Below are 24086 nucleotides of genomic sequence, written 5' to 3'. Positions count from 1 at the left end.
GCAAAGTTTTCATTGTGTGAAGAACTGCTCACGGAGTATGCAAATTTAGTGACAGAACAGTAGATGAAACATCAGCAATGCTAAGTATTTCCTCTGTATTTATCTTTCCCATGACCTCTGAGAATACTTTTACAGAATAGGCAGGTGCACAGGTTTAATAGCTAAGGCTAAAAGGGTTTTGATACATTTTTGGTCAACCACAAGTGCCACACTCATATAAAACAAAACAACGATGACACATTTTGATATTAGTTGCAAAGTGGTTGCATTATTTAACTACAGTATGCACACTTCATGTGGGTGGGGTATTTCGTTTTATTATATCTGTTTAATGTCACTCCGTAACCAAGAATAAATACATTGTAATTCTTAATGCATTTTGTTAAGGTGCGTTGTACGCAATTTCAAATGAAAAGAAACAACAGTACATTTAAAAACAAGATGTTGAAAAAAAGGTAATTTAGGTACATGGTACCAAGAAGTATTCCAAAAGCAGTAAGTGGCATCAGAAATATTGCATCGTTCCATGTGTGCTACACTCATTTCAGCTCAGAACTATTCTTTGAATACATCATACATCATTAAAGAATTAAATTATTATGTTTTTTCTCTGAAAGTGTTACTTTGAACCCTGTAGAAAGGCAGTGTGAAACGTTCGCAGTATTTCTTAGTAGCCTGTTATGTTTAAGATAGAAACTCTTTGTAATTTAAAAGGGTCTATGAAAGAGCTTTGATCTAATTGATTCACTCTCAGTTAATTTCCTTTTAAACATAGTCCTCAATGCCATCAATGCCAGTTTTGCCTTTTTCCATTCCATTTTTATGCTCCAAGTATCAAGTCTAGAGGGCTTTCTCATTCGGCAAAAACTGGAATTTCAAAATTCCACTTTTTAAAAGCTGGCACATTTCTTTGCTTTCCAATAAACAGTGGGAAAAAGCAGTCTTCGCACTGGGGTACCCCAGTTGTTTGATGTTACCACGACAACAAGGCAAATACACATATCAACATGAGAGTCAGCGGGAGAGTTTGCGCTACTTTTGTGCCAGAATCCGTCCGATCAAAGTCCTTTGTTTGTGGGTGATGGTATCTGTGATTGTCTGTATTATCCGGTGTCACTGCAAGAGAGAAAAGAAAAACATTTGAGTAATTCCCCTAGACATAAACTGATCACATCGATTTATGTTTTCAATTTGATGTGGAATGAAGATGAACTGGAATAAAAACAAATCGACATATCTTTTAAATTCCACACTAATACATTTTCAGATAGAAAGGAATCGATTTTGCTGCCATTTAACCCTCTCATCCATGTTGGAATGGTGTTTTCCTCCACCGAAAACAGACACTTGCAGAAATGCTATCCATAACCACATACTTTGGAAAACAATGTTGTTAGGAAAATGAAAATGGATTAGCATGGCTATGGCTTTAGTTTGTTCGTAATTATTATTGCTTTCAAATAATGTAATGATTGATTGAATTACGAGATACGTACACATGAACGGCAACACAATGTCGTAATTACGAGTGGGAACTTTTTCCAACTTTCCAACTATATAATCATGACAAAAGCCTATTCGTTTTGGTCATGATTACGTTTTCATTGTGAATGTTAACTGTGCAGTTAAGCTGTTGATGAACCGCGATAAAGCTTGACAAAATGTAATCGGTTTATTAGCTAGCCTAGTTAGCCATTATCAGGTGTATAAAGACGTAACTTGCAATAAGCAAATCGGTGTTACCTATCCTCAGGTGCATCTCAAAAGTGCATCACTGAGCGTGTATAAATGCACACCAATTCGCCAATATAGACAAAAATTTGCTTATTCCAAAAAATCGGTTAACGAAAGAAAACCGCATTAACATGAGGACTTGATATCATCAGGTTGTTCTCTCATTTTGACGACAAAAGGTAACAATGCTTGCACACATTGGATAACCTGGTTAGAACACCGGTTAAGGTGTTTAAATGCAACGCAAAATTGGGGTAATGGGTAAAAATCTACCTGTGTTGATTGTTTTCTACTTCCCTAGCCCAATAAAGGAAAACTGCGTTTACATGAGGACTTGAAATCATCGGGTTATTCTCTCATTTTGACATCAAAACGTTAGAACACTTGCACACATTGGATAAGCCAGTAAGAATGCCAGTAAATGGAAGTGCAGCGTAGTTCTAGCGGGAAGACTAGCAGCTGTACATCATCACTTCATTAGCGGGGTAATTCCTAGCCAATCGCATGTAAGCCATTGCTTTATAAGTCTGCTCACAATCTATCACATTGCTGTTTCACTGTGCTAAAACACAGGCAACCTCCGCCACCCCACCACCACCAGCTGAACCCTGTCCTGCAAGGGGGTAGGCTCCTTGCCCCTGCCTCCTATCTCCGGCACAACTCCCTCGGACCGCCGGACGGGGCCTACCCCAAAGAGAGAGACATTACTTTCCGTTTTACATTTATCAAATAAATGGCATCTTAAACTTCACTCAAGCCTGCGTGTCTTCCCGATAGAAAGTTGTATTCATGCAATGCAAAATTGGGGTACTTGGCAAAAATCTACGTGTCGATCTTGTTTTGACGGCAACACGTAACAATGCTTGCACACACTGGATAAGCTGGTAAGAATGCCGGTAAAGGAGTTTACATACAATGCAAAATCGGGGTAATGGGCAAAAATGTACCTGTGTTGAACACAAAACGTAAAATAAAATGCTTAACCATTTTTGACCTTACTCCGATAAAGGAAAACCATTCAAGGCATTTACATGACCACAAACGCTGTTTGCTTATTAAGCATAATCGCTTTAAGAATGTGTGTGTAACCCCGCTCAATGATGTATGGTCGAAAATGTGTACGGTCATGGATACACCTTATGGAGTGGTGGTGGCGTAGTAGGCTAAAGCACATAACTGTTAATCAGAAGGTCGCTGGTTCGATCCCCACAGCCACCCCCATTGTGTCCTTGAGCAAGGCACTTAACTCCAGGTTGCTCCAGGGGGATTGTCCCTGTAATAAGGGCTCTGTAAGTCGCTTTGGATAAAAGCGTCTGCCAAATGCATAAATGATAAATTAATGATTTAATGGGGTTATAAACGGTTTACGCAAAAAACGTTTGACACGGGTAGATATTTGTCCATTAACCAGATCTTGCTTTGTATTCCAGCATTCATACCACCTTAATGCGGTGGCTAATTTTTGCTTGTGGCGGCCCATTCGTTTCCCCACACGTTTCGCGGACGACCCACTGGCCCGCTCGGTTCTCCCGATGGCCAGTCTGCCCCTGATCAGCCTCAAAGTGCATCGGCCCACAGGGAAAATGCCAGATTACCAGTCCAGCCCTGCTTCAGATTATATCTTGAAGGCAGCATCATTTCTGTGTATCTTATAAATTCATACAACTGGTTAGTTGCGACTTGAGACCACTTTTCAACAAAAATAATGGCCATTTTCAACAAAGTCAAACCAAACACAGAATTCATACAAAATCTGAGAATGTTGTGTCTATTGGGGTTTATGTGCATAATGAGTACAGTAGAAGCCATGTGTATATATAAGAAACTGAACAATACATAATTTCCCATAGCTCATGCCAGAGGAACATTTTCAAGCCAAAAACCACTAGAGTCTCCAAGTCGGACCCTGGTCTTAACAATTGAACTCTCAAATATGAAATATTTCGTTTGTACATGCCATGTATTTAACATTTTCTCCAGAATTACTCTTGACAAGGATTTCTTGCATTTCTTGGCGTCAGACTGGTTGGGAATATTTATCTTATCTCTGAGATGTTTGAAAGTCTTTGGCTAAATATAATCTATTAATAACGCAGTAGGAGGCGACTTATCAAGTTTGAATGGGGCTCTACATACTCAAAGAGCAAACAAAGCACATCGTGAATGATCTTTATTCAACATGACTGTGGGGAAATTATGACAGACTATTCATTTTTGGTGTGATTCAAGTCTGAATCTCAGACGTACACCATTGTAAACATCAATGTGCCACAAATCACGTGAGAGCTTTTGTCAAATAAATCTGTGTGGACTGAAATTAATCAGGTATTGATTCATGTCTGTCAAGCCCCCAGACGGTCATTTTAAAGGGCCTGATCAGAGACACGTGGGACATTTGGCAGCACACTGGTTCGACTCAAGACATCGATCCTTGCACAGCTTCAGAACGCCTTCAATGAGATACAGACGTAAGAGACCGTACAAATCAAGTACCACGCTGGCACACTCTTCAAAGTCCACCCCAGTTATCTTGGTTTGTTTGAGGTGTAAGGGTACACATGAACAAAGTAAAACAGCATGGGTCGGGCGTCTTATCTACACCACAAATGTTTGCTTGATTCTGCTACATCTTCAGAACACAACGACAGCTCAGATCTTGTTGCATGCGTGTAAACAGACTGATCACAGTCTGAATTCGCAATAACAGGTCAAAAGTTCTTCAGCTGATATTGATCTGTACTTGATCTGTAATTCTAATCACTGCCCCCAGTGGCCAAAGCTGGAAGTGTTGTTGAACGTATGGGAACGTGTGAGCTCCAGTTTCCAAATTGTCCACAAAGTGGCGATAAAAGCAAGTTGTGTTTTTTTATTTGTACAATACAGTCAACAGAAATGCATATTTGATTAACTTCATTGTTTCCATGGGACAATAACCCACGTCTCTGAGGTTGCTCAAACAACGTGGTATCAGTAGCGCCGCAGGAAAAAATAAACAATTTTGAATTGATGCCGAAATGTCTTTCAGGGTACATAAACTTTCATGATGGTGTAAATAGCAAAAAAACACGAGATCAGATTACTGCCTATTAAAGTGATTAAGTGAACGTTCTTGTGAACTTAACACAATGTATATATGTGGCGTTTCTGCACTAGAACAACGGTTGAAAACGTCCATTTAGTGCATGTTTGCATTGGAAAACAAATTAAAAACAACACAGACATCCGTAAACACACATTTGGTGTGAACAGCCCCAATGAGACCTGTTTTCATCCATAACTACATTTTGACATTATATGTAGCTACAGCATTTTGCGCCTTTGTACGGCAGTATAAATCATGCCCAGTTCTCTTAAGTTGCAGCTCTGGTGCACCATGCGTGACTGCTCTGCAGCTGTGTTGGTCATTGCATTTTGCGCTGTGAGCACTGGCCTGATTACTCTGTCCCTATGGAGCCGTGTCAGACCCCATTATGGGGAGAAAACAAGAGTGATGGCCCATCTCCTCTGATGTATCTCTTCCTCTATCTGTTTCAACACGCACCGATGCAGGAATACCAATGACTGGCAGCCTGTAATCTGCAAGCCACTGCTGATTACATTCTCTACAGCAGCGGAATGCATATCAGGCGGAAGGTAAAGACATGCTGTCAGATCAGGAAAGAGAATACGGACAAATGGATCTCTGTGCCTGGTTAAAGGGTGCGCAATCAATATCATTCCAATCAGAATTTAGCTCGGCTTGGTTAGTACATTTAGAAATGGACTATACGATGTCAACCATTAATCAATTGGTCTTAGTCACATTGACAATTTTACAAATGACCAAACGTACAATTTATATATTTATTAGGGCGGTCAATATAATTTATCTAGTTGATTACAATATGCTGATTAATTAACCACTTAAACTCTGGTGCATTTTTCGGTTGCTGCCTGCAATTTTTCACACTCAAATTTAAAAGATCATCGTTTATGTGGACTAATTGCAAAAAATTGGTAAATAATGTTTTTTCCTTCAGAAATCTCCACCACATAATAATAAATAAAAACCCCTCAAATTATTCATAAATAATACTTGTACTTAAAATCGTATGATTTAAAAATAAAATTTGTCCTAACTTTGTAAACATGTTATTCTGGTTCTGTTCACTTTACCGCCCTTTGAAAAGTCTTATTTCATTCCACTAGATGGCAGCAAGCACTAGAATAAAATATTTCTTTCACAATATAAAGATGCGAAATGTAGGTGGCGCTCTAACACGTTTTAGCCCTCACAGATGTGCTCATCCATAGACATTCAGTCTAATTTTCAGTTCATGCACCACCCTTATTATTTAATTGAACATCTCGGCCTCTGAGTGGACTAGAAGCTCAATATAAGTGCCATTAGAAAGCTGATATCCTACCGTTTGTGATGATATGTAGAGTTGTATCATCAATAGTCAAAAACATATTTTTCAGATGATTTGTTTAGCATGCTCTTGCTGCTGGGTGGCATATTTTGTTCTGGACATATAAGATATACCATTGGTCTACAGTCACATTCCTGAGAATGAGAGCTTTCGATGAGAGCATTTGATATATGATTTGTCCATTTAGGTGTTTTGTGAAATGACTTTCATTTTCATATACATTTTTCACTTTTATAAAATTTTCAACGCAGATGTTTTGAGGCCTTATTTTGATATTTTAAGTAACAGAAATGCAGAAGGGATGGTTATCTCTGAAAACCTCAGATTTTAAGTTTTCAAATGATACCTCATATTCCTGACTTAAGAATATGGAAACGTTAAAGTTTTTAGTGAAAACTTTTTTTGTTTTGGTGATATAGCGCCCCAAAAACAGAGCGCGGGTCCAACAGAGTTTAAGGGTTAATCGTAATTAATCACAAATAATCGCATATATTAATATTTGCCAAAATAGGCACCCAAATAAAGATAAGTCAGTATATAATAATCAAAATATGTATAAACATGGCATTGGTACTTCAAGCTTGAATTGTCCCAAGGGTAGGAATATTCCTTATTATGGAATGAATGTACTATCAGAGGGCAGATTAATATCATTCGTTTTTTACAATCATTTATCCCACTAAATAAATGTGTTAAATCGACAGTCTTAATATTTATAAATTTACATCAAATGCAATTTGTTTAGCGGTTTGTACTTGTGCTCAATATAAACTCTTGGACTTACGGATGACGCATGGTTTAAGTTTGGCCTGCAACGTGTCCTGATTAAAAAAAATAAATACAAATGTTTTCATTTCTAAGTCCATTCACCATTCGTGTAGTGGTTTATGCATGTGATTAAGACATGTTAACTGTGGTGCTCATATGGGTGATGCAGGTTCAAGTCCAGCCTGCAACAAGTCCTCACTTTTAAATTTTTTTACTTAATATTTTTCTTTAGTTGTTGGTTACTTTGGTGATGTTTGTACATGTTCTCCAGACAAATTGAAAAAAAAAAAAAATAATAATAATAATATATAATAATAATAATATATATATATATATATATATAAAATCACATCTCCTCCTCTTAGCCCAAAAATAACTAATTAAAAGTTACTATAATAACTATTTATTCTTTAAATCTATGTGGCAAATCCTGAAAATAATAAATTATATAACAGTAAATAAATAAAAATAAAAGTTGTTAAACCTTGTAACATAACCTTGATTTGTCTTTATACTGACAGAGTTGTCTTAAGGAACAAGACAGCCTTCCTGCCCCAAAAACTCAGCTGAGACAGAAATGCAAACAAATGTGTCTGTTTTGCCCTAACAAAAGCTATAAAATGAGCATTAGTCCAGAACAGGTCCGCATAACAACAAAGACAAAGTTAGAGTCTGATGTAAAATCAATGGGGGGTAAATATCTTTCAGGCCTCTGAGAAAAATAATCAATGTCACAACAACCGTGAAGGAAAAAAAAAAATCAATAAAACGTCCTAATCACGGCTTTATGTAACACAAATAAAAAATGAAATATGAAAATTTTTCAAACAAGTTTCTAAAAGACACTCCCGCTTTTCTATTGGTCATAAAAACAGACTCACAACATTGGTCACTGGCAATTGGCCATGGATACGAGAATGTATTTTAACATAAATAAAAAAATAAATAAAAAAACATAAACAATGCATTTAACAGCAACACCCTCATGTTTGCGATGTTTCGGTTAAGTTATTTCAAAAAGGCAATTTTTTAAATAAAGTTTTTAATATATATATATATATATATATATATATATATATATATATATATATATATATATATATATATATATATATATATATATTTAGTGCAATGTATCAAGTAATATAATATAATATAATTGTCAACCTGTGTTGTTTTTATTGTTCTTTATAAACAAACTGACTGATGATAATCCCATGAAACACACATTACAAAAGTAATCCACACGACTCCAGTCGATCAATTAATGTCTTCTAAAGCAAATCGCTAATTAAAATTTTATTAACTTGAAAAAAATCACTTCCTGCCAGTAGTCGACGCATCATGTGACGTAATACAACAGAGGAACGTTGCACTGACCATAAGCTACAATTTAAAGTTAAAAACATTTTAATTATCATTTTGTTTCTTACACCAACTTATCGATTTGCTTAAGAAGACCTTAACTGATCGACTGGAATCGTGTGGATTACTTTTATGCTGCCTAAATATGCTGATTGGGCCGTTGCCCTGGGGCCTCTAAACCCAAAGGGCCCCGAGCTCTAAATTAATTATTTATTTAGTGATATCTATTATAAATCCACGTAAATGACAGTCTTAAGTGAAATACCATTTGTTTGGCCGAATGCACGCTGGACGACGGCAGCGCGAGCACAGACACTCGAGTGCGCGCTCGGGGAATCTGCGTCTCAAAGGACTACAGAGAACAGCGTCTGATTTACAAAACACTTACAAACACAACGATAAGGTGCAGTTTACACTGGCTGTGTACAAAGCTGATGTAGAAAGCGCTGAGTCTTTGCCAGGTGAAAAAAAAAAATCGGGAATCATGTGTAACAGTCACATTAAGTCTCTTTAGTCTCTTTGCAACCTGAACTTCATCAGAATGTCGATTTGTGACACCAGCGCTGACAAAACTTGATGCAACGCAACAAATGACAAAATGAAACAGAACGCAGGTGCCTTGAGATGCGTAAATAACTATTCACATTATTTAAGTTAACAGTGTCCAATAAAAAGTGCAACGTTCCCGCGTGGTATGCTGAAAAGAATTAGTTGTGGGACAATGATCAAAGACGTCCATCCAGTGCATGTTTACATGGCCTCGACGCACGTGTGAACAGCCCGTACCTCGCCCTATAGCCTACCTGAAAAACGGACCTGAACCTGGTCCAAAACCTGTAGGTTTGTCGGGAACTGTCGGACTCAGATCGGGTGTAAGACATTGCTCCAAACTTTTCTTCTGCCAATTTGAAAAATCCAACCAAATCTGGCAAGCGTCCTGTAGCGCATAAAGGTGAACGTAGGCACGTCATGGGGGGCCTCCATGGTGTACCGGCCCATGGGCCTCTCATTTCTTAACCCGCCTTCTATATATGCCTTTAGGACATCAAACAGCCAGCAGCCTGATGGCATCTGTTCACTTGCATTGTATGGACAAAAAGAGCTGAAATGTGCTTATAAAAATCTTCATTTCGGTTCTGCTGAAGAAGGAAAATCAAACACATCTGGGGTGGCTTTAAGGTAAGTCATGAAGGAATTTTCATCTTTGGGTGAACTTTTCCGTTAAGTTTCCTGAAGCAAAATACAATCACTTTGAAGAACAGACTGAAACTTAAGTCGTTATATACTCTCAAATCAAATCATTGATTAACCCCAAATCAAATATGGCGAAACATCAATAAAATCAAATCTCATTGGTTCTTGTGTCATGATGTTTGGTCAAAAGATGTGTAAGAATCAAAGAGGTTTAATATTATTAATCAACATATTTGATTGCTACATACAAGTACATACAAGAAATGAATCCTCAATTGTTATATTTTTCATTTCAAGTTGGATAAAAAGCTTTGCTAAAGAATTACTACAAAATTTCTTTTTTTTTAAGTTGTATTGCCACTGTGAAAGTACACAAAACAAACCATAAAATATTGCAATAAAAAAAAACTATAAAAAATTTATGTGTGCCACATCTGCAATTCTGCTTTGGGAACTAGCCTTGCTGACAAGCTGTTCTCTTAAGGTCATTAGAATCACTGACTTTGTGTTCACACGCTCTGGCTTTGGGCTGAGAGCCATGCTGCTGACACTTTCTCGCAGGCAGCTGGCAAACGTTCAACAGCCTGTGACTCATAGCATATATATTCAATTGCCAGTACGAATGCATCAAAACGCCACTCTGCGTGGAAGGTCGACAAGATTACTCTGTCTTCACACTTGACTGCCACACATTCACTGTGACACGCTTGTCCACCAGGCACTTACTTTTTCGATTCAATTTCTAAGTTGTGTTAATGTTGAAAAATATAGCTGTACCTGCAACACAACGGTAGGGTTTTTCATAACGTAGCTTGAGAATTCTGGGTTTTAAAGAAAACTATGGACTTACTTTCTGCATATATATATATGTGGCAGGGCTGAGGGCCGGGCCGGGTCGTGATTCTGCACACCCAGCCCCTAATCAGCCTAATCAGGCAATGCGACAGAGAGAGAGATTTACGGACAGCTGTCCGACACCTGTGTGTGTTTGTGACTTTTTGGTTCAGTTTATAATTAAATATTATTTATATGGTCAAGCCGGTTCTCGCCTCCTCCTTTCCCTTTAACCCCCTTTACACTGGTGCCGAAACCCAGGAAGAAGGAGGGATGCGCCGTAGTGGAGTTCTTGACGCTACCATCCACCTCAAAGGAGCAGCCGTGGCCATCTGCCTGAGGACGGAGGAGCCTGGCCGCCTGGAAGCGGAGGAATGGTTAACGCTGCCAGGGGGAGGGGAGATGCCTAACGTCCACCAAAATCGTGACAGGGCGTTCCATCCGCTAGGGGCCGGAGGACTGCCTCCGATCCGCCCGGGAAGTCGTGGCTGTCGTCCATTAGCGGGTGGAGGAGTGGCCGAGGATCAAGTTACAGCATATTTATTTCTCTCTCTCTCTCTCTCTCCCACTGCCGCTCCATGGTGTCATTCCCTCTCTTTTTACAATGTATTGTTAATTTGGCACAATCGCTGCGTTAACCAGTAGGAAGTTGCTTGGTTTGGCAGTGACCTCTGTGATGGCGGTGCTTTGTACACTGCAACACTGAATATTCTAACTAGAAAAGTAGATCATTTTAGTGGCAAGTTTCTTTTTAAAACTCGCCACTAAAGTGCTGCATTACAAAGAGGCTGCTTGGCAATTAATTTTTTGGCGGTTTCACAAGGGTAAATTTGACAATGCCTTGAAGGACAATTCAGACCGAACGAGTTCATGCACTAAAAAGTGATATGAAGATTTTGTCGACAACAAAACAAATCCAAAGCTAACTTCAGCGTTGCCATTTTTTCCGAGTTGGAAGAGGTTTGGCAATGGAACGCCTTTACGTTGAGAATTCTGAGATATCTAGGAAGAATATCCCACATCTGACACAAAAGCAAGATGGAGACTTTGTTGACAACCGAACAACTGCAAAGCTGTCTTTAAAGTTACCATTATGTTTTCTTATGTATCATCTTCTGAGGGTTGAGCAAAAGAAATTTGACATATACATTCAGAAAATCCCACATCCGATTATTATTGTGCTTAAAAAAATTAATAGAACACAACTCGTCTGTCTCAATACTTCATTTAACAGATTAAGTTATTTTTAACTTGACTTAATGTGGTGATCCTGCATGAAACGCTACGGTCAAATACACTTTTGAGCCAAAACATTATGACCACTCACAGGTGACGCAAATAACGTTGATAATTTCCTACCAAGGCCACATGTCAAGGTCTGGGTTGAATAGCGAACAATGAGTTCTCGAATCAAAGTGTTGAATGCAGGGGAAATGAGCAGGAGTAAAGACCTGAGCAACATTGACAAGGCAAAATTATAGCCTGGGTCAGATTATCTGACTTTTGGGGCATTTGGGGTGCTCCCGGTCAGCAGTGGTGAGTACATACCGACAGTGGTCCGAGAAAGGACAAACCACAAACCGGTGACAGGGTATTGGGCGCCAAAGGCTCATCGATGCGCAAGGGCAATGAAGGCAATCCCGTCTTGTCTGAAACGACTGAAGGCCTACTGTGGCACAAATCACAGAAAATGTGTATGACGTTCCGGGAGGACGGTATTACAATACACAGTGCATCGGTGTCACTGAACCATGCAGCGGTGGATTTAGGTCCCCTGGTCCATTGAGTCTCGTTTTCTTTTACATCACGTGGATGGCCGTGTACATGTGCGCCGTTTTCCTGGGGAAGTGATGCACCAGGTTGCACTGTGGGAAGACGAAAAGCCGGTGGAGGGGATGTGATTCTCTGGGCAATGTTCTGCTGGAAAACCCTTGAACTGGCCATTCATGTAGACGTCAATTTGACACGTGCCATCTACCTAAACATCATTGCAGCCAGGTATACCCCATCATGGCGGTATTCCTTGATAGGGGCGGCCTCTTTCAGCAGGATAATGCGCCCTGCCACACTGCACACATCGTTTGGGAATGGTTTTAGGAACATGATGGTGTTGCCCTGACCTCTATATTCCCCAGATCTCAATCCGACTGAGCATTTGTGGGATGTCCTGTACCAACAAGTCAGTTTCATGGGAACTCCACCTAGCAACTTACAGGACTTGAAGGATCTGCTGCTAATGACTTGGTGCCAGATACCACAGCACACTTTCAGGGGTCTTGTAGAGTCCATGCATCGGGGGGTCGGCACTGGAGGACAAACAGCATATTAGGCAGGTGGTCATAATATTTTGGCTCATCAGTGTACATCCGTCTAGTGAATATTTACAAAAACGTGTTCGGTTTGGACAGCATTTTTTTTTTTCACTTTCAAACAAGAAGCAAAAAGCTTTCAGAGTCACTGTAATTTTCTTTCATTTGTTTTTAAGTAATAAAAGCTACATTTTCAAAGATTTGGCTGTCTTGCGGATTTTGCAGAGTACAAAAATCTCAGTATGTAATAAGAGCATCAATTAACTAGAAAGTAAAAAAAAATAGCTGGCAATCAAAAACCCATGAGCTGAAATGTTTAAGAATATTTGTATCAGTTGCCTGGAAATGACAACAACCTACCTTTGCATGACTGAGGCTTGTTAATAGAGACAGAGAACATAATTAGCAGAGCGAGAATCAAAGGGGAGTGGTGGCGATGTCTCGAGAGCTCTCTTGCGCTCACTGTTTCTTGCTCTAGGAGGAAGTGGAGGAAAAGCTGTGCAGATCAAGGCCACCTGAGACCCTCTGTGAAGCTGGCAGAAGACATAACAGGCACTGGAGTCCGTCCTGCTTCCCTCCTCAATTAATTTACACAGCCCTGCAGGAAACCACTCTGAATATTGCCATTGTGAAAAATCGTTGTCACTGTGTTTGCTGCAAATTGATTAATTTGTCTGCAACAGCTTGCTTTGATGATGTGTACCATGGTGTTATGGGTTCTGAATGAAAGTCAAATGGATTATCCATCCATCCATCCATCCAGCTGTCTAGTATTTGCTTATTGATGGGCTTTTAAATCACAGTTACAAGGTTGCTAGGGTGCTCTTGGTGATTACGAAGTCTTAATATGTAGGTGGTTGCTAAGGTGTTCTGGGTGGTAGTTAGGACACTGCTAGGTAGATGCTAGGGTGTTCTAGGCAGTTGCTAGTACACTGCTAGATGGTTGCTGGGGTGTTGTGAGTGTTTGGTAAGCTGTTGCTAGGGTGTTCTAGGTGGTTGTTAGGGCACTGACCAAGGTGGTCTGGGTGGTTGATAGGTCACTGCAAGGTGGTAGCTAGGGTGTTGTGGGTGTTTGGTAGGTCGTCGCTAGTCGGTTGCCAAGGTGTTCTAGGTGGTTGTTAGGGCGCTGCATGATATTTTCCAGTGATGTCTGTGTGGTTGCTAGGTCACTGCTAGGTTGTTGCTAGGTGTTGTGGGTATTTTGTAGGCCATTGCTAGGTGGTTGCTTTGGTGTTCTAGGTAGTTGTTAGGGCACTGCTAGGCAGTTACCAGGGTGGTCTGCTGGTTGTTAAGTCACGTCAGTTGTTAGGGTATTGTGTGTGTTTGGTAGGTCATTGCTTGTCAGTTGCCAGGGTGTTATGGGTGGTTGCTAAGGCACTGTTTGGGTGATCTAGGTGGTTGCTAAGGCACTGCTAGCCTGTTGCTAGCATATTCTGGGTGGTTGCTTAGGCAGTGCTAGGTGTTTGCTAGGGTGTTTTGGGTGGTTGCTAAAACACTGCTGGCAGATGCTAAGGTAATTTAGATGGTTGGCTAGTGTATTCTTGGTGGTTGCTAAGGTGTTGGAATATGGTATGGCTCTGGTCCCTGTTTTAATGTAAGTCTATGGGATTGTTTGCCTGTATTATCGCTGCCAGACTAAACACATAATCTTAGAAAAGTAACAGCTCACCTCTCCTTAACAAGCTGCATCATTTGATGTATTAATTATGTGCAGAATTAATTATGGCTTTAGTTTTAGGCGAATGAATACGACTAGCAAACCACGATTTTCTCTGATCTATCCATCTTTATCTTGCCAATCAAGATTGAATCGTTCAATAATACAATTCAAAATGTGATCTCTCACACAAGCTGTGGCTCCTAGCTCACATGGACGACACATCACGGCAGCTGTGTTATTAGCAATATGTCTTTCTGCATTCCAAGAAGAAAAGTAGGGTACAGCTGGCTTTTTTCCATCCAAAGCCGAGTCACGTTCAATATATATACCTGGCTTCAGCACACCTATATTCTGGCAAGGTAGAGGTCCAGAAACGTGACATACATACTGCATCACTCTAGAACTGCTGGACCATTGCAACTCTGTCAATCATGTCACACTCAACAAAAACTCAGCTCTCAAGTTGGTCTTGAACTTATTGAAGAAATTATTGAACTTCAAGCATGTGATAGATGATCGAAATGAAACATCATTCACAAAGTCCCAGACTTCCACCAATGTAGTCAAACAACTCTCCCACTTGCCTGAAGAAAAACTCTGAGGTCTTCATAGAAAGCCACTATTCAAATGTGTAGCACAGGTAATTTGCCCTAAGAAAAACATTAGCTGTGGCCTGCTGCTTGGAAATTACAGACATCTGCTTACGCCAATGGCAGAACAAGGATACATTTTGCTAGAGTGTTCTAGGTGGTTGTTAGGGCACTGCTAGGAATTTGCTAGCGTGTTCTGGGGTGTTGCTTTGGCACTACTAATGGGTTGCTAGGGTGTTCTGGGTGGTTGCTTAGGCTCTGCTAGGCGGTTTACGTAGTGTTCTGGGTGGCTGTTAGGGCATTGCTCTGCATTTGCTAGGGTGTTCTGGATGGTAGCTAGGGTGTTCTGAGTGGGTGTTAGGGCATTGCTCGGCATTTGCTAAGGTGTTCTGGGTGGTTGCAAGGCAGAGGTCTGGGTGGTTGCTAGGTCACCGATAGGTGAATGCTAGGTTGTTGAATGTGTTTGGTAGGTCATTGCAGGTCAGTTGACAGGGTGTTCTGGTTAGTTGTTAGGGCACTGCTAGAAAGTTTCTAGGGTGTTGTGGGTGATTGCTAAGGCACTGCTAGCCTGTCATTAAGGTGTTCTGGGTTGTTGCTAAAACACTGCTAGGTGGTTGCTATGGTGTTCAAGATGGTTATCAGGGCACTGCTATGTATTTGCCATGGTGTTTTGGGTGGTTGTTAGGGTACTGGTAGGCAAATGCTAGGGTGTTCTGGGTAGTTGCTAAGGCACTGCTAAGTGGTTGCAAGTGTGTTCTGGGTGGATGCAAAGGACTTCTTGTCAGTTGCCACGGTGTTCTGTTTGGTTGCTAAGGCACTGCTAGGTGGTTGCTAGGGTGTTCTGAGAGGTTGTTAAAGCACTTCTAGTTGGTTGCCACAGTGTTCTGGGTGGATGCTAGGTCGCTGGTAGGTGACTGCTCGGGTGTTGTGGGTGTTAGTTTTGTGGGCTGTTGCATGTCGGTTGTCAGGAGGTTCTGGATACTTACTAGGACATTGCTAGGTGGTTGCTATGGTGTTCTGTGTGGTTTCCACGGCATTGCTAGGTTTTTTTAGGATGATCTGGATGGTTACTAGGATGTTTTGGGTGGTTGTTAGGGCATTGCATCATTTGATGTATTAATTATGTGCAGAATTAATTATGCGTTTAGTTTTAGGCGAATGAATACAGCAAGCACGACTTCCAATTCTAGATTTTCTCTGATCAATCTAACTTTATCTTGCAAATCAAGGTTGAATCGTTCAATAATAAGATTCAAAGTGTGATCTCTCCACTTTCAGAACGTTGAATAATACTCCTACACAAACTGTGGCTCCTAGCATTCATGGATGACACATCAGGGATGCTGTGTTATTAGCAATATGTCTTTCTGCATTCCAGGAAGAAAAGTAGGGTACAGCTGGCTTTTTTCCATCCAGAACGGCACACCTATATTCTGGCAAGGTAGAGGTCCAGAGACGTGACACACATACTGCATCACACTAGAACTGCGGGACCATTGCAACTCTGTCAATCATGTCACCCTCAACAAAAACTTGACTCTCAAATTAGTCTTGAACATGCTGATGAACATGAGAGAAATTATTGAACTTCAAGCGTGTGATAGATGATTGAAATGACACATCATTCACAAAGTCCCAGACTTCCAATGCAGTCAAACAACACTCCCACTCGCCTAAGGAAAAACTCTGAGGTCTTCATAGAAAGCCGCTATTCAAATTCTCCAGGTAATTTGCCATAAGAAAAACATTAGCTGTGGCCTGCTGCTTGGAAATTAATCTGCTTATGCCAATGGCAGAACAGGGATACATTTTGTTCGCGTGAATACGCAATTTCAGCAAATGGCTATAAATGCACAAAATGGTAACTAAACTAAAAGTCCCCTTCAAGACTATGTTCCAATGCTTGCTTCAAGTCTCCACTTACAAGTTTGGAAACTGCAGTTTACGTTAATGGGATTTTGGTCGGAAAAAAGGACACTTTGGGCGATTTTATATTTATCTCAGAGGACCTGATAGTATGGAATAACATGAGTTAGTGATAGACTAGATTCCCTTGGCATAACTCCCATCCTACGGTTCAGTGTCAGGATTCTCGTTTTAACCATCAGACGGCAGGGGAAAGTAGCTTACCCCTTACAGCAGGACGGGAACTAAACTGGTGGTTTTGGGGTGGTGGTGGGTGAAAGCAAAGTGGCGTAACGAACAATGAGAGATATTTGTGGTACCTATAAGGCATAGGATAGATAATGATTGGATGAGATGCCGGAATTGAATGAATGAACGAATGAATGAATAGCGTAATGCTACTAAAGACAGGACGATTTTGTACTATTTCAACATTATGAGCTTTTTATTCACGTTTTATATCACGGTAATGATACATAACACGATAAGAGATATTTCTGCTTTTTTTAAGAAATGAGTCAAAATTGTTGAGAGTTTTTGTGGTAATCGACATTATGCCAGAAATGTTTGCCTTTGCGATTGTTGCTTGTCTGAATGTACAATATAATCCGAGAGAGATTTTTGGTACAAGCCATGGTACACTTTGCCACTTTACGTCAGAATGTATAATATACATCAATGCAAAGTCCCAATTTTCCCAAATGACAGCGTTTACTGGATGTTTTACGTCATCTGGCCATTGTAGGAGTTGCCATGCACGATTGCGAAGCAACATTTTGAACACTGAAAGATCTTCGTTGGAAGCTAAGATTAATCGAAAAAGGCAATTACTTGGCCGTCAAGGAACATGTCACAAAAAAGTGCTCACAGACTGCCAATTCAGCCCTACAACAAGACAAACACAAAATGTGTCTCAGATGGCAAAATCATGGATAAAATCATCCAGCCTCAAAAAGAATAAACCCAACTCCCCCAAAAGTTTGGCTTGTTTGAATGTGTTTCATGCTGGACAAGTCTATGAACTTCAGATGAATGAGAAACTACTTTGGTCTTCCAAGACTGCAGATGTTGAAACTTGACGTAAGAGCGGACTACAACCACCAATCCTGTAATTCTAGCTGCACGATAATGATTGCAACTTCAGGCTACAGGTCTGATGACTGATTTCAAAGATGCTATTGAAACTTTCATCCAGGAACAGTTTCAAAAGTGGGGGTTTCAAAATACTAATGTACTCTAATGTGTCTTATTTTCAATGGAAACAGCTTTTTATCATCTGGAATTGATTAAGTGGACATGAATGGAGTCAGACCCGAATGTAAGTTTGCAGTGGGTTTTCTTTGGACGTTTAGAAGTTGAACATATCTGCAGCAAATTTGGACAATATTGTTTTCATAATTTGAACACAGAAACAGTCATGGACTTCTTTGGTCTCACATCAAAAGCGAATGTGGATCCACCCCAACAGATTCATCTGCTCATTAGCATAGCAGCCTCAGTGGGCTTTCACCTAAATCTGATTTGCATAATGAATCAAGGTTCTCCCATCTACTTAGTTCTTTTTTCTTGTTAACCTCTCTTTAACCTTTTTATTAACAGTCTTGGCACATGGATCAAGCAGAGACATGTCCTGAAATCTTCAAACAACACGGCAGAAATCTCATTAGCCTCATTAGGCCGATAACTAACAACGACATAATAAAAGTGCACTTTCGCTCACTTTGTCGTGGTAGAATATTGTGCTTTCAACAGAAGGTACAAACAGTCCTGAAATGACTCTGTTTATTTTTTTAACACAAAGGAGAATAATTGTGGAAGATTGAAAATTGCTCCGTCAAGCAATGCAACATAAACACCAATTTGGTTAAATTGTTGGCCAGACCTTTGCCATAATGTATCGAGTTTTAATGGACACGCTGTGCTTTTACACCTAATAGTTTGCCGCTCGAGCAAAGTTATATTTTGTGTGAGAAACACACCATCATTTTTTATTTACTGAAACCTGATTTATTTATCGTCACTCACCAAGTAGTCTCTCATCCTCACCCCGTCTCCACCACCAGCAAATATATCAAAAGAGCACGATTCTGTTTCATCTTCGCAAGTTACAAAGTTCTGAATTTTAATGACAGGCAATTTTCCGTAACGAACCCATCAAACGGAGGGACGTAAACGCTCTTTGCTATGTTATTTTGAGAGAAACAAACAGGGCATTTGGGCAAAAAAACTAAAAGCAACTTAATAAGGTCTTTCTCATCTATTTTAAGACTCAGCTAAAATTTGGAATGGCTGCAATAAATGTCTCATTTTATCCTAACTACTTATTTTTTTTTATTCATTCCTTATTCACTATCTCTAAGAAAACAGACATAAATTCAGATGAAAGACGTTTATGACATAATGGACAAGTAAAAAGGCACTTAAGCTCTCAACAATAATTTATGGCATAAATAGTATTATAAATGTATAAAAAAGGCATCAAAGGCATGACTAGCATATATAAACATACAACATTTTACTATCTAATGTCAGCGTTACCAAACTATTATATAAAGGTCTGAGTAATTTCTTGTGTTATTGCTTATTTGGAACATTGTTTTTCTCATTTGGAACTCGATGGATGCAAAAGATAAAATATTTCAAAAATGTAATTCTATATTCAGTATTGCTCAGCAACTGTAAAGAACAAAACTCTGCTTCACATTGCACTCCAAGTAACTCATTCTTCATTGTTGCTCTGTATATCTGCATTACTCCATTTTTTTCTTACTAATAACACAAATCACTGTTAACTGGACAAATACAGTAAATATTATGTTTACGTTTATGCATTTGGATGACGGAAGTTAATATAAAAGAAAAGATTAATAACTTTCTACATTGAATAATTTAGTTAAAGCATGGAATTGAAGATATTAAGTAAATAGTACATTAGTTTTTACCCTTTAAGCTCTGAAGGTGTTTTTAAAGATGTCCAGTTTCAGTGGCATACCCAAAATTAAAGGTTTATAACTCAACAGGACAAAAAAAGGTGTTTGGTATCATTGTACAGAAAACTTTTAATTTTTGTTTCTAATGAAGTAGATTACAAAACATTCTGATACTCTCAAACTAAGATATTGCTGAAAAATCACAAAGAAATTGAGCCAAAAATGTAATTTTTTTTCATATATTATTTTTTTTTTATTATTATTTGACATTATATATGTCTGGGTGTAAATAAGCTGGCTGCAAAAAACTGCTTTTGTTTTGTTCCCAATCATGTCACCTACATCTGAGGTAAAAATGTAGTTGATACGACAAAGCAATCAAAAGTTATAGCTTTACAAATACAAGTTATCATCCAAAAATAACATGTGTCCAAAAGCCTTTCCAAACAAATAAAACATCATAATTGTACATAACAACTAATTAAACATGCAAACACAACAATGACTAAAGTATGCATAGGATGGTTAATTGATTTTAGCAATGAGATTTCACAGAATGAGTTTCATTCTCTGCCATTTGTGTCATCATTGAGTCTGTGTCATGTATTTGGCGCCATCTCCTGGTGGCCATATGTAACATTGTGCTTCATGTGGATTATTTAATGATCTATACATCTGATTATCTTGTGTGTGGGCTCACTTAAAAGATAATCACCTCCTCTAAGTAAAGATATTTGATATTTATGTTCCATTTATTTTCTATGAAGTTATCATTTAAAATGTGTCATATAAGCAAAACCAACATAATTTTCAAAGAAATATACATTTAGCTATTAATCCCTATTTCTTTTATCTGATAGTAAAACTATTTTACTGAGACTATTCTAAAGCAGAGCTTCTTAGATTTCAAACGATAGCTATTTTGTGTTGGTCAAGACTGCAGCTATTACTAGTTTGATTATATTTTTTATCTCGCTGGCCCATCCGAGCTTAAAAGGTTAATTCAAACATGCAAAAATAAAAGCATTAGCTTATAAGAAAATTATAATTTATGATTATTTGTTATTTTTACAATGTGTCATCATGTATGAATACTTAAGTAAAAAAGCTTGTCATATAATTTTTGCTTATTTGAGTAAATGTCTCTGGTAAATAAAGTAAGTAAATTGTACTGTTGTTCCCAGCATGCACTGGGCTTGAATAATTAATGAGCTTGCATGGTTTCACTGTTTGCATGTTTATTTACACCATTTTTATTGTTGATTTTGTTGTTACGTTTGCTAACTTTTTTTGTGAAGTCTAAACTTCATTCTTTACTCAAAATGATCTGTTCACAATCAATAAAATAATCTGTCAATTGTAACGTCATCGTGCTTTTTGCACCAAGTGATGTGGATTGTGTGTGCAGCTCCATATTGTGACCCCATTGACTTAATGCAAGGTGATGTTGTCTAAATAATACATTTTATACCATATTAATATTTTTATGATACATTTATTTAATTATTTTTATAAATATAAATATTTGTATACCATTCAAATTTACTTAGAAAAACTGTGTGCAAAAATCTTACTCTTAATGGGGTTTTTTTTTCAGTGCAGAAAAATCGCTCTCATTGACGCATTTCTACCGTTGCATGGTACATACCGCCATACTGCCCTACTCTAATAGTTACAATCCCTATGATATATTACTACCACAACATTGGAACAGCTCCTGGCAGTTTGGTGTTCATGTATGCTTAGTTTCAGGGCTGTTTTTAAAAGTGCTTGTAAAGCGAAAATCTAGGTGGCCATGTTTTTGATAGCTGCCAGGGCTGTGGGTGTTATAAATAGTCGAGTCCTCTTCATGTGCTGCCCTACAAGAGGGAATTTTCAGAAGCATATAATTTGATTCATGACATTCCTTGAGAGGCCATTTATGGTACGAGACAGGTACAGGCCAGGCCGGAGAGCCCTCGCTTTGAAGTCTGTACAGATATCAAATGAATTCCATATGATACAAACTCCATCCAATGCCCTCAAGTTCTGACCATTTTAGGCCATGAATGCCAGTACAAGGAATTTCCCTCAGGTTGAAATGAGAAGTTAAGAGTACTGTAGTGATACTTTATTACTACTCTAGTACTAGACATGCAAAGATGACTGAAAATATGGTGGGTATCGCTTTATTCCTCATGGCAACCATTCAGCAATGCCCTAGAAACCAACCAAAACGTAGTATGATCTGCTAAAATTCACTCAAAGCACCTTAGCATTAAATTAAAATGATTAATTGTAATATAAATATCTATCTATCTATCATCCATCCATCCATCCATCTACCATCCATCCTTCCATCCATCGTCCATCCATCCATCTGTCCGTCCATCCATCCATCCATCCATCCATCCATCCATCCATCTACCATCCATCCTTCCATCCATTGTCCATCCATCTATCTATCTATCTATCTATCTATCTATCTATCTATCTATCTATCTATCTATCTATCCTTCCATCCATCGTCCGTCCGTCCGTCCATCCATCCATCCATCCATCCATCTATCTACCATCCATCCATCCATCTATCTATCTACTATCCATTCTTCCATCCATCGTCCATCTGTCCATCCATCCATCCATCCATCCATCCATCCATCTATCTACCATCCATCCATCCATCTATCTATCTACATTCCATTCTTCCATCCATCGTCCATCCATACATCCATCCATCCATCCATCCATCTATCTATCTACCATCCATTCTTCCATCCATCCATCGTCCATCCATCCATCTACCATCCATCCTTCCATCATTGTCCGTCCGTCCATCCATCTATCTACTCTGTGTATATATTCAATAAATCAATATGCTTTTATTTAGCTTACTTATGTATTTTTCCTTCAGAAATTATTTATATTTAGTTTTAATGTATTAATTTTGTTTTTAGTTGTTGATTTTTTTAATGCATGTAGGCTTGAAAACAGCATCAAGTGAAATTGTGCAACATGACCACACGTGAACATGTCCCGTGGAAATCAAGTTGTAATCTCGTTCACATATTTAAGGATGAGTGTGATTCGGAGGTTGCATTTTCCCTTTAATTTGGCTTTATTTCTGCACTGACAGTTAGGTTTAGGTACAGGGTTGGGTTAGGGTGTTAATAAATATGCATTCCTGTTGACAGCGCATCATTAACAACTCTCTTTTGGCGCCACTCTGTGGACATTTCACCCGTAAACTGAAGCTCACACGTGCCCATACATTCCACTTCCAGCTTCGGCCACTGGGGGCAGTGATTCATATTTCAGTAAGCACTGACTGATTTTAGCTGAAGAACTTTGAATCTACTGTCGCTGAAATCAGAGGGAGATCAGTCCGCCTTCGGCTTGCTCACTGGGGTTCTAAATACAGTTTTAATTTAATTATTTATTTTGACACACATGACAATTTACAATCATATTTAATCAAACTACACAATGATGACTCTTAAGACTTATAGATATTACCGTTTCATTTTCCGTTAATGCATGATTTTCTGTAAAGCTGCTTTGAAACGACGTGTGTTTTGAAAAGCGCTATACAAATAAAAATGTCTTGACTTGAGAACACCACAATGAAATACACTCCTCGTTATGCACATACACCCTGTGCTTGATGAGAGAAATTGAGATAAAGATAGAGAGAGAGACCTTCCTTTGTCCCACTGTTATTAAACAATGTAAGAGTAGGGACATGGGCTGTGGTCATGGTCATGATGATCTGTATAGTAAAGAAGAATGCAATGACAGGCATGTTTCGTAACGGCCCAAAGTGTGAAAAGACGGGAGTGAACAATATAAGACCACTTTCAGCCTTGTAAACAGCTTCAGTCCTTGGAATGCCTTTATACAAGTTCTGAACCGTGTGTAGAAGGATAGTGTGGCATTCCTTAAAATGAAAAACTTGATTAGGTCATTATATTTCAAACTGGATCTTTGTCATAAAGGTGATATGATGATATGAGGGGTTCTCCTTCAGGACCCAGATTGTATACTGGACATCAAGTGGTGACCCAACCTGATATACGCTGCAACAGAGTGCAGCAGTGCCTGCCTAAAACCAGCCATCTTGGTTTCAGAAATATTTTTCATAGGGATTTCATAAAATCCTCCATAAAAGAGTTCTATGACATGAACCAAACCAACCAGTTCCAAGGTGAATCACAACATTGCAAAAATTTGAAGCAAAAAATAAATAAATAATTTATAAATTAAAGATGCACTGGCACCATCGCACCGTTGTCACGAAAAGAGAGCTGAGCCGGAAGGCAAAGCTCTCGATCTACCGGTCAATTTTTGTTCCTACCCTCACCTATGGTCATGAAGACTGGGTCATGACCGTAAGAACTAGGTCGCGA

The 24086-nt window shown here is 39.0% G+C and overlaps 1 protein-coding gene across 1 annotated transcript in view; it reads right to left on the bottom strand.

The window, feature by feature from the left end:
• Window positions 1–299: 299 nt before the first annotated feature.
• Window positions 300–24086, bottom strand: part of gpc5a (glypican 5a) — a 237687-nt gene continuing 213900 nt past the window's right edge. The window contains exon 8 of the mRNA XM_052127089.1: window positions 300–1116. Coding sequence (XP_051983049.1) covers window positions 974–1116 — 143 coding nt within the window. The 3' untranslated portion in view covers window positions 300–973. The remainder of the gene's footprint in view (window positions 1117–24086) is intronic.

This window comes from Xyrauchen texanus, chromosome 5 (genome assembly GCF_025860055.1).
Source record: "Xyrauchen texanus isolate HMW12.3.18 chromosome 5, RBS_HiC_50CHRs, whole genome shotgun sequence".
Lineage (NCBI taxonomy): Eukaryota > Metazoa > Chordata > Actinopteri > Cypriniformes > Catostomidae > Xyrauchen > Xyrauchen texanus.
This window is presented reverse-complemented; position numbering and strand designations above follow the sequence as displayed.